General features: G+C 43.3%; 1 protein-coding gene across 1 annotated transcript; it reads left to right on the forward strand.

Annotated features, from left to right (window-relative positions):
• Positions 1 to 227: 227 nt before the first annotated feature.
• Positions 228 to 12,061, forward strand: NR2E1 (nuclear receptor subfamily 2, group E, member 1; the record flags this gene model as incomplete). Its single annotated transcript, XM_009080973.1, has 6 exons — positions 228 to 463; positions 1,748 to 1,894; positions 6,683 to 6,779; positions 7,165 to 7,314; positions 7,584 to 7,689; positions 10,626 to 12,061. Coding segments are annotated over 6 exons (899 nt in total), but the record flags the coding sequence as incomplete, so codon positions are not given.
• Positions 12,062 to 14,472: the final 2,411 nt, after the last annotated feature.

A 14,472-nucleotide genomic window follows, 5' to 3' on the forward strand; every position in this document is an offset into this window, starting at 1 on the left:
GAGGGAGCTGCTCTGAACCGTGGAGTGGTGTGTCACTCCAGTGTCTCCTTGCCGCGGTCCCCATCCTGCAGCAGCCTTGGACATTTCTCCACTGGCACCCGGTGGGTGGGGGGCATGGGGCTGGCCCCAGAAAATTCGAGGGAGGGAGGGAAGCCCAGGTGAGCAGTGCAGGGTACCTCGTTCAGAACCCCGTGGTGACCACCTCGCCTGTCCTTGGTGCCCTGCAGCGGTGCAGCACGAGCGAGGCCCCAGGACGTCGACGATACGGAAGCAGGTGGCTCTCTACTTCCGTGGGCACAAGGAGGAGAGCAGTGGTGCTCCTCACTTCCCTGCTGCAGCTCTGCCAGCACCCGCATTCTTCACTGCCGTCTCCCAGCTGGAGCCCCACGGCCTGGAGCTGGCTGCAGTCACTGGCACCCCGGAGAGACAGGCTCTGGTGGGCTTGGCTCAGCCCACCCCAAAGGTTAGCCACTGCTCCACGGACCTCCAGACCTCGCTGCTGGGGTGTCTGCAGCTTGTCAGCTCCTTCCTGCCTCTGGGGTAGACGCGGCAAAGAGCAAAGCTCGAGGCTTTGTGGGTTGTGGTGGGGAGTTTTGTTACATCCCTGAAAGCAAGGAAGATGTGAAGTGCCAGGGGTCAGAGACCCTCTGCAGAAGGAGTATGCAGCAGGTCTGATTGGTAACCTGCTTCACGCAAATCCTGACTGCATTCTTACACCTTCATGGCTGCAGAAGTCCTTCTCCTGCCTGGAGCACATCCACAAGTCAGTTCTAAGCCTTGTTTCACAAGGAATGCAATCAATGAGTTTCCTTCAGCAAAATGTCCATCTCTATGGTGGTACAGTTCAGGAAGTACGATGTGTACTGAGCAAAGCCAGCAGCTTGTCCACAGGCACAACCCCCAAACTTGGCTAAGCTGTCTCTGCACTTCTTGGTTGTGACATTTCCTAAGCAGCCCAGTGAAAGCATTGCTGTGGCCTCAGCTGCACAGGAATTAGCCATAAGGTGATGTTTTTCATTAAGCCACTGGCAACAGCATTTTGCATGTTCACATCATCTAGAAAATCATAAAAGCTTAAATAGTTCTGTATTTCCAGAGTTGGTGGCCTGGCAGAACTCATCAAGAACATGATCATGGCATAGACTTTTACATGATAATTTTGAAAAATACCGAATCAGAAATTATTTGGCAAGAAGACACAGCACATGCTTGAAAACATATAACTCCATTCCAACCTTACATAGACTTTAGACAGTTATGCTTAGCTCTATGCGTCTCTGTTGCAGTCAGAGAGCAAGATGAAGGTGAAGGCTAAATGAGTACTTGCTGCTTTGCTGGGCAGGGCTGGAATGCTAAATTAGTTTCTGAAGCAAGGTTACAAACCACAAATTTGTAATCAAATTTGTATTCTTCTAACTCTGCTATCAGAGGTGTGCTAGTGTGTAACAGGGTACAGGATGACACTTCATTTTGGTACTTTTTTTCCCTCCCCGTGTAAGAATTTGATTCTCCCTTCAACCTCCTCCTCCGAACTGTTTCTGTAGCACAGCTCATCCGCACGGATAAACAGCAGGGAGCGGTTTGGAGTGAGCCACTGCAAGCAATGCCCTCTGCTTGCAGAACAGGAGAGTGCAGACTCTGTATTGGGCGTGAGCATGATGCACTGAATGGCAGCTGCAGGGGAGAGGAAGCTGAGGCTGCTCTGGTGACACTGTATGAAGTTGCTTTATTTTCTTTTCGCCATTAGTACCCACATGAAGTCAACGGCACCCCAATGTATCTCTATGAAGTGGCCACCGAATCCGTCTGCGAGTCAGCAGCCAGACTTCTGTTCATGAGCATCAAGTGGGCGAAGAGTGTCCCAGCCTTCTCCACCTTGTCCTTACAAGACCAGGTAAAGCACCTGCAGTGGGAGTGGCATTGGCCTGGCCTGCCTGTAAAAGAAGGCTCAGAACTCAAACTGGGTCCTGAACTTCCAGTCCTAGACCGTTAAATTCATAATGGACTTCGGCAGTTCTGAAGTTCAGAGCAGTTTTGGTCTGTCACTGAAAACCAGGCAGTGATTTAGAAACTGTTTCCTCCAATTTTTGTTTCACGAAGCAAGTGAAAATCAAGGCAGGAAAAAAATCTAATATAAAGCAAATATTGCAGGAGGATGAGTTCTAGAGGAAAAGTCACCAGGCTGCAGGTCAAGCTTAGCATGCCGAAACTTGTTTTCTACTTGTGAGACTTTTTCCTCCATAAAATTGGGAACAGTACCTTACTTTGCTGTTTTGGGATGAGAAATACCTAGTTAAGCATACAGCCTCAGGATAAGACTGAGGTGATTTCTGAAAGCCATTCCTCCTCCTTCAGCACCACCTCCTCCTCCTCTCCTCTCCACTATTTACACAGCCAACACTTTTTCCTTATTCACCTTGGCTTCAGTGAACTTACAAATATGGTGGGAGCAGTATTTGGCCAGCCCCCAATATTTTTCACCATTGATAAAAATCTTCCCTAATTTGTTTTGTTTTCCTCTATGACAATTTGCCTTTGCCTCAAGTGAATCATATGTGAAGCATACAAGCTAAAGCAATTTCTTAATGACTCGATTCTTGATGAGGACTTAGTGTGCTTTGTATAATGCACCAATTTTTAGAAAAGTAATCAGATAATTATAAAATGGAAGGGGAGAAATCTACACAAAGCTCCAATCATAAAAGATGTCTAATAACTCGATATGATTGAGCTAATTTACCAAAGTTGTAACTAGAAAAACTGTGCTTTAGATGTTACATAGCAGTCACCAGAGGAACTCGTTCTTTCCATGGATGCACGTTGCAAGTGTTGCAGTTCACATGCAAATACATGTTTTGAACTAAAAGAAAAGAGCTTCTTAGGAAACCAATAGTGTTTTCTACCTAAAGGCAAATCATGATGGTCACAATGAGCTATAAAGCTAAGGCATATAAAAATGTTCCTTTTCTAGCACCAAACCCAAGTTTTGAAATCCATGTGAAATTAGACAAAGGGGATTGCTGTTCAGCTCTGGCTGCAGTCCTGCTATGCACTGAGGATGAGGGGAGATAGGGCCCAGGAGGTCACACATGCTGTTGGGCAGACAGCAGTGCCACATGCTGCTCTCTAACAGTGTCTTCTGCTGCTGCTGCTCCTGTGGAGCACTGGGTCTGTCACACCAAGCAACCAAAGAACCAGGCTCAGATACCAGCTACAAGAAGCTGGTGTGCTGCTCCAGCTGCAGCCTCAGCACACAGGAGGCAGCTTGGCCCCTCACTAGACAGTGATGTGCACAGGAGGCTCCTTAGGCAAAGGCTTTATTTGACATGATAGGAATGCATTCCCCACAATGTCATCTCTGTCAGTGTGTGCAGGAGGGGGCAGCAGGGTTGGGGAGCAAGTCTCTACTGCACATGACCAAGCATGCCTCAAACACTCAGGCCTGCTTATCTACCACAGATACCAGTGTTCCTGTTCAATAACCCACTACATCTTCTACTTTCATATCAGGGACTAACATTAGCAAATTATAGATTAAAACCCCAATCTTTCCTTAACATCACCTTGCCTTGCTGTACCTCATGGCAAGCCACCTCCCTCAAAACTCAGAGCTGCTCAGCTCTAAAGCTTTGACTTGGGTCTGTACAATTCCCCTGTCATATTTAGGAGAACTGAAGAAGAAATAACTTGGATTTTAATCACCTTATTTTGTGAATAATCACACAGTGCTATTGCATTATTTAATTTGACAATGGCCCAGCTGTAAATATCTGCATTTCTCTGTTTGTATCCCTGACATCTGCCTGAGGAGAGTCTAAAACCTTGTCCCAAATTTTGCTATTTTTTTTGGTGCTCTTCTAAAAAGGCAAGCACACTGTGATTTCAGTACTCTGAGATTATTTTATCATGAAGGCAAGGTAAAAAGTAGCAACCAATTTGCCTGAAGATTGTTGTGTCACTTACCCCTGGTAAAACAGGCTGTGTCCCTTCCCCAGATCCACACAGCTAACTCCATCATGAATTGGAAGCCACACAACAAAAATGCCATGCTTCTAGTTCTGCTGTCCTACATACCTGCCCACCTTGCCTGTGAGACAGGTTGGCCCAATGCAGGTCACCAAAAAAAGGTCACACTAAGCATGGGGTTGATTAAGAAGCAAAACCCAGTCCTTCAGAAAGCTCAGTATTTGTTGTTTCTTTGAAGAAGGAGGGCTGAGTATGACTTCAGCATGAATTATTTTAATTGGTGGTTTTACAGACTTATGCATAGGCATGAAGAAAGCTTTAGCTATTGGAATAGTCTCTTATTTCTAAAGTCTTCAGGCTTTAAAGACTTAGTGGGAAAGAATATATGAAATTGATATCTTCCAGGAACCACCATTCATTATCATTGTATCTGCATGAATGAATGACAAAAGTTTTACAAAGGCAAATGAAAGGCTGATGAATCATTTCCTATGTCATACAGAAACCTGCACATCCATCAGGCAGGATTATCCAGAGGAGGGGCTGGGTTCACAGGCTGCAGTGGTTAGGAGACCTAAGTGTAGATCATCTGCTCTCAGAACAGAGCCCAGATAGGCACCACACTCCAGACACAACCTCTCCCTCCCCCAGTTCATACAGTAATCTGGGTATGTTTTTGTACCCTAAAATCCAATGTGAGTGTTTCGAACAGTAAACGTATGCAAACAGTGACAGAAATACCTTCCTGTCACAATTTTGTAAGTCAGGGTATGTAGAAGTTCTGCAAAGCACATAGCACAAAAGGTACAGAATGGACATAGCCCTACAGTGACAAGTGGAGAGCAGAGACCCCAAGAGCTCTTCCTTCCACTCAGATTGTAACAGGGTGGTGTAAAACATAATGACAGAGTCACAGAATGGGTCAGGTTGGAAGGGACCACAGTGGGTCATCTGGTCCAACTTCCCTGTGCAAGCAGCATCATCCTAGAGCACATGGCTCAGGTTTGCATCCAGATGGTTCTTGAATGTCTCCAGTGAGGGAGAATCCACAACCTCTCTGCGCAGCCTGTTCCAGTGTGTGGTCATCTGCACAGTAAAGTTCTTCCTCATATTCAGGTGGAGCTTCCTGTGCATCAGTTTCTGCCCATCACCTCTTGTCCTAATGGAACAGATTGCCCAGAAAGGTCGTGGATTCTCCCTCACTAGAGATATTCAACAACCATTTGGATGCAGCCCTGTGCCATGAGATCTAGAATGGCCCTGCTTGAGCAGGGAGGTTGGACCAAATGACCTACTGTGGTCCCTTCCAACCTGACCCATTCTGTGGTTCTGTGCTTGACAACAAATAATTCTGCCCTGAACACCACATTGTTAGGAGTTAGTATGTAGATGAAGGATTAATTTTTACTGATGCTTTCTGTATCACCTATTACTTTCACATACCTGATTCCAGGGAAATCATCCTTAATTTGGTGCAACATCTTTTTTCACTTTGTTCTTCCTTACATACTCTTTATAGACTTAAAATACCCTCCTTCCTATTTTCCTAAGAAGCTAAGCTGCTGATACTTTCAGGGACTATAGTAACATTAATGCTTGTGGATTTGAGAGGTTTGGGGTTGGTTTTGTTTTGCTGCATAAGTTTTGGGCAATCTGTTTTCACTGCATGGAGATGCCAGAAGATACCTCCCAAGTCCACTACAGTTCTCAACCCTCCAAATCTCTCTCACCTGATTGTGGGACATGAGGTCCCAACAATGTGTATGCACCACAACATGACCTTTACGCCATGAACTTCAGCTGAACTGGGGGTTCTCCAAACTTTCCAAGAGTTAGCCTGGGCTAACCATCCATAGATGCCCTCAAGATTAAACATACCTGTCCTGCCTTTGCCAGCCTGCATTTCCAGAAGTCTTGTCTCCACTTTAAATGCACAACTGCCTCTTCATGGGAATCAAAGGCATTGCCTCCAAACAGAGAAAAACACATCCTGCATATAGCCACACAGTGTGCAAAAATTGCAGAGAACTAGCAATGCTCTCAGCATAGGTGCCTGGATTTTCACAGCTCTGGAAGGAAACAGCTCTTAATGTTTGGAGTTTTTGAGTGATTTTAAGCAAAAAGAAAAAAAAGCAGGAAAACAGGTAACACTGAGAAACTGTATGTGTGTCCAGATGCTGTACTTGACAGAGCTGAAGACTTGCTTAGTAAGGAAGGGATTAAAGACCCACTGCTCTAAAGCAGTCCTCCCTACACTGATGCAGGATGTTGTCCAGGCTTTTCTTCACAAAAGGAGTGTAATGCCTTGGAGAGCAAGAGGAGAGTGCTCATCCAACCTGTCCTAGGATAGACAGCTACATGTGCTGAGGGAGGGGAGGAAGAGGCCATGCCATGTTGAGAAACACAGGCAAGTGTGTTCATGCTGTGAGCAAACTCTCTGGGGAGGGAGTTCTCACTCTCCTTTCTCTTTCTCCTTCCTTTTGGTCTACAACATGATGCACAGTTGAGCCAAACCTCAGTGTTTTTCTGCAGTGCATAGACTTATTTCTAGACACCTTTTCAAAAAGCTAAGAGAAGAAGCTAATGAATACTGTGGGGAAAATACCATGACAGGCATTTAAAGTAGCTTTTAAAATAACAGAAATTTACATATTTAAATTGTTTATAAATCTATAAATTATACACTATGTTATATTGTACATCTATTGTATGACAGCTGATGCTTTTGGAAGATGCTTGGAGAGAACTGTTTGTTCTAGGAATAGCACAATGGGCCATTCCAGTTGATGCTAACACTCTACTGGCTGTATCTGGTAAGAATTGCACAATTTAATGACTTTGTTACAAAAATTACCATAAAAATACATTACTGAAAAAAGAACAACATGTAAAGAATAACAAATTCCTACTGAACAATAGAGCATACCTGTCATTTATAAATCTATATTTAAATGCAAATAATGTTGTTTTGTTGTATTCATGACTGCTTGCATTGTCATTTAAATGCAAATTACTGTGTTTGTTATCATCCAAGAGGAGATTTTATATTAACTTTCATACAATATAGTCAGTTTACATGGAACCAGATAGACAAGTGTGACAATAGAGTGGATATTGATACAGAGGATTTTGTCAGAAATCAATATAAAATAAAGAAAATGCCTTTAATATTGTTTATTTCATCTGTTTCTGTTTCAGGCATGAACGGTGACAATACAGATTCTCAGAAGCTGAATAAAATTATTTCAGAAATACAGGCTTTACAGGAGGTTGTGGCTAGATTTAGACAACTTCGGCTAGATGCTACTGAATTTGCCTGTCTCAAATGCATTGTCACTTTTAAAGCTGGTAAGCAGAAAGAACCTCTTGCTCATCTGGTCTGATAACTGTGAGGTTGCTCCCTTAAACCACAAATGATGTTTTAAACCAGACATAGCTTTGTATCACCCAACAGGTTTCCTGGTATTCAATTCCAATAGTCAGTGCTGCATTTTGAAAGGCTGACAGTGGAGTGCTGGGGAACTAATGGGAACATTTAATCTCCACTGATAGCACTAGCTGAACTGTTTTGACCCACCCAAGAGTCAAGCTGAACTAGTAACTGATCTGCTTTCCAGTGCCCACACACAGTGGTTCTGAACTGAGGAGTTTCCGAAATGCTGCAGCCATAGCAGCCCTTCAAGATGAAGCCCAGCTCACCCTGAACAGCTACATCCACACCAGGTGAGTGGTGTCTTCTCCCAATACTTCTGGTAGGTGTAGGGGTAAAATCCTGCTCTCACCATACTATAGGCAGTGTTGGCACTGGCTGAAATGGGCACTGAGCTGTTAGAGCAAGGATACACCAGCTGTCAGCCTGCTGGGATTTGGCATCTCCTGATGAAATAGAACCATAGAAAATGTTGGAAAAGACCCTTCAAATCATTGAGTTCAACCATTAACACCTCTAAGTCCACCACTAAATCATGTAGCCAGGTGCCACATCTGCACATCTTTTAAGTACCTCCAGAGACAGTGACTCCACCACTTCCCTGGGCAGCCTGTTCCAATGCTTGACAACCCTTCTGGGGAAGAAATTTTTCCTAACATCCAATCTAAACCTCCTCTAGCACAACTTCAGGCTGTTTCCTCTTGTCCTATCACTTGTTATCTGGGAGAAGAGACCAAAACCCACCTCACTGCAACTTCCTTTCAGGTAGAGAGTGGTAAGTTCTCCCCTGAGCCTCCTTTTCTTCAGACTAAACACCCCCAGCTCTCCCAGTTCTTCAGAGGACTTGTGCTCTAGACCCTTCACCAGCTTTGTTGCTATTCTTTGGATGAGCTCCAGCACCTCAATGTATTTAAACAAATGGAAAAGCGCCAAAAGAAGAGATCTTCTCTGGGAAGTGACACCTGCTGTGGAACACTTTGCAGTTCAGAGGGCTACATTTTACTCCACATCTCGTTCCATTAAATACCACTAAAAGTGATGCTAAAAACATCACATCTCAGACCAGCATGAGCCTTTTCACCCATGACCTCCAATTACCATATAATTTCCCCCATTTTGCCGACACAGAAATCAGGACACAAGGAACTTAAATGGCTCTTCCAAGATGCTACTGTGAGTCTGTGCTCAGGTTGAAATGAAAAGCCCAGAAACTGTGAATCCCACTGTGGTGCTGAGAATTATTGTTTGGGAATAAAATATTCCCCCTTGTCTCACTCAGGACAAGTCCCACAGGACACAGAAATTTTCAAACCTGCTGTAAAAGCTGTAGCTGTCATTCCACAAAGTGTACAGGGGTGAACCCAGAAATACACAAAATGTACTATGTAGAGTACAACCTCACACCCTAGAACAGCTGCCTGGGAATAGATCACTAGCCTCCTCCTATGGACCACTTCAGAGCTGTGTGACAGGGAGAAGCCTGAAGATGCTACCTAACATGTTCTGTGATGCTGCCCTGGTTGGTTCAGGACTTCTGTGGAGAGCTGTGACAGGACTTGTAAAGTCCTCATCTAAGTTCTTTAGCTGCAATGAAGGTCCATGAGACTAGCACAGGGGGACATGGAGCAGTGGAAGAGAAATGTTTATAACACCTTTTCCTTCTGGAATTTTGATCTGCTGTCACAATAGCTCTGTCTAGCAGAAGTCAGTATCAGAGATTAGATGGCAGCGGTCTCCGAAGCACTTCTGTTAGCCTAAAGGGAATGGCCTGCCCTGGGGATGGGAGTAAAAGTGCAAATTCTATCCAGTTATGGCTGCTTGAGAGCAAAAAGAATAACCCCTGCATAGTAAACTCTTCCTGTTCTTATGGAAGACTTTCCCCATGAAGATCACTCCCTGGAGACTCAAAGTGAGCCAGGGCCTGTTGGAGAGAAAGAAGCCAAGGAGGAATACATACCCACAGTTTCCATTCCAGGCATGGCACCTTTTCCACTGCATTTCCATGTTGCTGGAAGTATTTAGCTACAGGGCTAAACAGTATCTGCTGTAAAAGATTTCCTTTCACAAAGTAAAAAGTGCAGTCCACTGACAGGACTGTCACTTTGACTCCACTGGGAGAGAGCTTTCAGCTTGCATTTCATCCTCAGGCTTGAATTCTCCTTCCTGCCAGTGTTCCAGAAGCATCAGCCCTTTGATCTCCACAGAGTTACTCTCAAGGGGATACTCTCAAGAAGGGCAGTCTGGAGAAGCAGAGTGTTTCTCCAAACGACCTTCTCCTCCTTTTAGGGAGACCACTGTAAGCAGAAGTTTGAGAAGCACTGGTGGAAAGTCAGCCTAAGCACAGCTAGAATGCACATCCTATGTTGATTTCAGAAGCTGGGAGAAAGGATGGAAAATATCCTATACAGAAACACATTACCTGGGGATAAACACAGGTTCTTAAACATAAATCTTCTTTACAAATGTGAAGTGGTGTTCAATATATATATATGACAACCAAAATGATTACCAAAGTGATTACCAAGACAATCCAGCTAGGTTTAAACTGCACTTTAAATGACAGAGTAGTTACTACAGGCCAAGCTCTTCCCTGAACTGTGTCGAGAACACAGTTGTTGTATAAGGGACAGATCAGAGCAAATCTGGTCTCTATTGCTAATGCTCTAGGGGTATAAACAAAGGATCTAAACAAAATTCAGAGACCTTGTTCTGTATTCTGCTAACTGCCATTAGAGAGTTTTCACTGCAGTTAACCTTCTTGCTAACACGAGTACAAAACACAGGGTTTTAGCACAGGTGCTGGAAGGGGGTTGTAGAGAGGTGGGGGATGTCTCTCCTGCCATGGCTGCAGGGAGAGGACTAGAGGGAATGGCCATAAGATGACACAGGAGAGAGGCAGATTAGATGTTAGGAAAAAGTTTTCCCTGTTCGGGTGTTCAGGCACTGGAATAGATTGCCCAGGGAGGTAGTGGAGTCACCATCCCTGGAAGTGTTTAAGAGGTGTTTGGATCTGATGCTGGAGGATATGGTTTAGGGTTTAGAGCAGCGACATGTTAATGGTTGGACTCAATGATATGATCCTTCTCCTCCAACTTTGATGATTTTATGATTCTGGGTAGCACCATCTCTACAATTTATTGAATTTTGGTCTTTTTCTATAAAGTAAAATACTTTATTTGAAAAAACAATTTAAAACGTCAGTAACATTCTTTCTCTCTCTGTCTCCCAGGTATCCCACACAGCCCTGTCGTTTTGGAAAACTTCTATTGCTTTTACCAGCTTTACGTTCAATTAGTCCATCTACAATAGAAGAAGTGTTTTTCAAAAAGACCATTGGGAATGTACCAATTACAAGACTGCTTTCAGATATGTACAAATCCAGTGACATATAAATTACCTTAAAATAAACAATCAGGATGGACAGTTTGAGAAGAACTTTTATCTATGGAGAATAAGCCTCAACTAACAAAACCTACAGGAAGCATAAGCCTGGGAATGTTTAGCCCTTAAACTCATTGACAAAAAAATACCCCAGTAGATATGATTCTGCTGCTCTGAACAGAGTGATTTAGATCATGGAGAGAATGCTTTGTTCTACAGAAAAAGTGAAAGTGGTTGGAATTTGGCTGCTATTCCTGTTACTACAGGATGGAGGCAATTCAGATGCCAGTCATAGTTAACAAAGACTCTGCTATTCTCTCATTTAACTGGCAGATCTGAGACAAAATGTGAAAGAAGGTACTTTAGTTTGTTCAGTATTTGGAACTGGGTGACCAAACTTGGCTTCTGTTGTAACACAAGATGTGGTGGCCTTCAGAATTGTTTTAAAAGTAGCCTGTATTGGGAAAATGTTTTTAATATGATAGGCAACATTTAAGACCAGGTTACCAAAACATTGCTTCTGCTATAATACATCATGAAGTGGCCTTCAGAACTGATTAAAAAGTAGCTTATGATGGCAGCTCCATTCTTCCTCCAAAACGAACGGGTGATCTTTGACGCGGATGTCACCACAATTTGTTCGGTTAACATCTCAAAGACAGAAGAGCTTTATACACTTCCACCCCGACCTTCCCTCATTCTTCTTCCACATACACAGACACTCACTCACACACACACCTGAAAAGATACAAGTCAAGAAAAGAATTCTAAAACAGCAAAACCAAATACAATGGAGATGACTCTTCAGTGACCTGCTGGCTGTCCCGTTGGCACAGTGCTGAAACCAAAGGCAACGGTGGCCAAACTCTTTGTCGATGAGATGTGCAGAGAAATGAAATGACTATAAAAAACAAATCAATGGAAGGAATTTTATTTCAAAGAAATAAAGGTTGTTGACTGATACAATGCTAACAATTTCCAAAAGTCTCCAATGCCTTTTTAGAAAACTCCAGGTTCTAATTTTGAAGCCTTGTTCGCCTACACCCTCTCACACACAAAAACGTTAAGCTGCTTATTCGATGTATGAAAAATGTAGAAAAAAATTTTAAAGATAGCTGCTGTACTTTTCAAATTTTGATTTGTTATTAGGAACTAGCACTGAGAAAAATCAGCACTTGGACTATCATAGAATGAGTAAAACTTTTCCTGTACAAAGTGGATTAACCGATTTGTGAAGTTAAAAAGTTGTACTCATTGTATTTACAAAGAATAAAAATATATTGAATTTAAGTTACTTTCCACTGTTCTTTTAACACTTGTCCTTATAGTTCTTGATTAGCTTCTTCCACTGTACCCTACTTACCAGGGAACAGAAATATCCTCTACTAAAATCCATCGCCTTAGATGCTACAGAGTCTCCATCAGTGGAGGTTTTAAAACACAGGTTAGACAAACATTAAAACAGTAGCTTAAGTGATTCTGCCTTGTGGGATTGTGGATAGAGCTGCTTTCTGTAATTCAAACATACACTTGCTGCAAGGTTTCCTTCCCAAGGAGGTGACATAGTTTTTTCCAGGACACAACACTAAGTGCATCAGAGGTCTCACCCAGTATGTGCCTTCTGTGTCATGTTATTACAACTTTTAACACCAGAGACTTGTGCAGCTAACAAAGACTGATGAGTACAAAAGCACTGCTTCAATTAAAAATATTGAGGTTTTATTAAGGTGTCCAATTGTGTAATCACACCAAAGAAAGAGGTAAGTGACTCCCAATCAACAGAAGAAATTGGCAACAGGAGAAGGGAAATATATTGTTCCCATGGCAATGAGTGACCCAAGAGCCATGCATGCTAAAACGGCAGGTGGAAAAGTACAGTGTGTATCAATGGCTCATTGGCTTGTGGTGCCAAGGAACACAGGCCACCAGTGAAATCCTAGCCCCATTGACTCCAAGGTCAAAATCTCACATGTTTCAGAGGTCAAAGTTTTCACCCCAGCTCTCTTCCATTTTCAGTCTGCTAGGTCTCACATTCTAGTCTTTCCAAGACAACCAGACCACCACAAGAATAGTCTTTTGATGAGTCTGGTGAGACAGCAGACTGCAGGGCTTCAAAACATCTTCTATACAAACTAGCACAGAGCACTTGAGAATGCATTTACCACAGGGCACAGCACATTTTCAGAAAGAAACCAACAACAATTTGATGAACTCTTCTTCCTGTGCCTGTAAAAACCTTCAACCATTTTCTGCTCTCTACACTAAAAAAGACCTGATAGGGCAAATAAAGTAATTGTGGTTCTCCACTCTGTGACAATTCAGTTTAAGAGCTAAACAAGTTGAACCCAGTGATGATTCATTTCAGTAAGATTCATGCTGCTGTCCCAGAGCAACAATGAACATGGACTGCATCCATGCTGCACTGCACCCTGCAGTGTGCTGCAGCCTCAGTCCCCAGGTCACCCAGGCTAGAGGACAAAACGGTGTACTGGCTTTCTCCCACTTGCAAAGCAGACAGGGCAATGGGAGCACATCCACATCTCATCCTCTTACCTGCAGGTCCTAGCCCAGCTGCAGTGCAGACTCACAAACTGGGAACAATGCCCAGATCCCTGTGGTTTAGGCACAGCTAGTCACAGACTGTGTCTTGCTCCTGCTACTGCGTAGAAGCAGAACCAGTTATACAACACTAGAATTAGAGTCTCTAGTTAGCCTTGAAGGACTAAGGCTAGATAAGATAGCAAAGTCCTGTAATTCTCAAGGCTAACACTCCCAAGTCCTCACTTTGGAAACAGGAATATTTTCACATCAAGCATGCAGCTTTTCTCTCTTCAGCTTCTTTTTTTTTTCCATGGGAAATGATACTGGTTGTGTCATCATCTTTAACTTTGATTTCTGAAAGAAGCTTCTCTCAGAAAAGAGCATTGAGAAAAGAACATCTTACTCTGTACCTAAACCCACTGAATGAAACTTCATATACATTTAACCCTTCTTTCCCCTTTTCAAGAGTAACTCAACCTTTAAATATGATTCAACAAGTGCAGGGAAACGTAGAAATCATTTTCATTATCAAGAACATCTTGGAAGGCTAGATAGCCCATGGCTGCAAGGGGACTCACAGTTTTGGTCTCAAGTTTCGTGAATGGGACAGGCAGAGTACCAGCACAGCCTTAGTTATCAGGCAGAAAGAGCAGTTACTCAAACATCTATCTATTCAGTGTAGCTAATCACTAGTACTACACGTAATCCAGTCAGCCACCATTGCTTTGTCAGTTTAGTCTTTTACATTCAGATTTCCGTGAACGAGGTTAAGGGTCTTAGTTAAAAGAAGCTAATAACTTTCCCAGCAAGTCTGCAGGATGCTCTTGACAGCAGTAAGTATTATAAGAGGAAAAAAGCAGCAGAGCCGAGTCTAAGCCAACATGAACTGTTACCAAATAGCACAAAACTCTACAGCAGATTGTTACTACAGTGTTCTTGGATCTGTTTTCAGGAGCATCTGGATAGGTAACTTCCATGCCACATCTGGAAGACTAAGGAAGCTTCTCTAGCTCACTTCTTTCTCGTGAGAAAGACAGCTTCAGCAATGCTGTCTGTGAACTGCAGTTCAGCTGTCAACTGCCTGCATTGTACCAGTGATCATAAAGCACAATGCTACAGCTTACCCCCCTTAGTGTTCAGGGAAGTGGTCTGTG

The sequence above is a fragment of the Acanthisitta chloris genome, unplaced genomic scaffold (assembly GCF_000695815.1).
Source record: "Acanthisitta chloris isolate BGI_N310 unplaced genomic scaffold, ASM69581v1 scaffold44058, whole genome shotgun sequence".
Lineage (NCBI taxonomy): Eukaryota > Metazoa > Chordata > Aves > Passeriformes > Acanthisittidae > Acanthisitta > Acanthisitta chloris.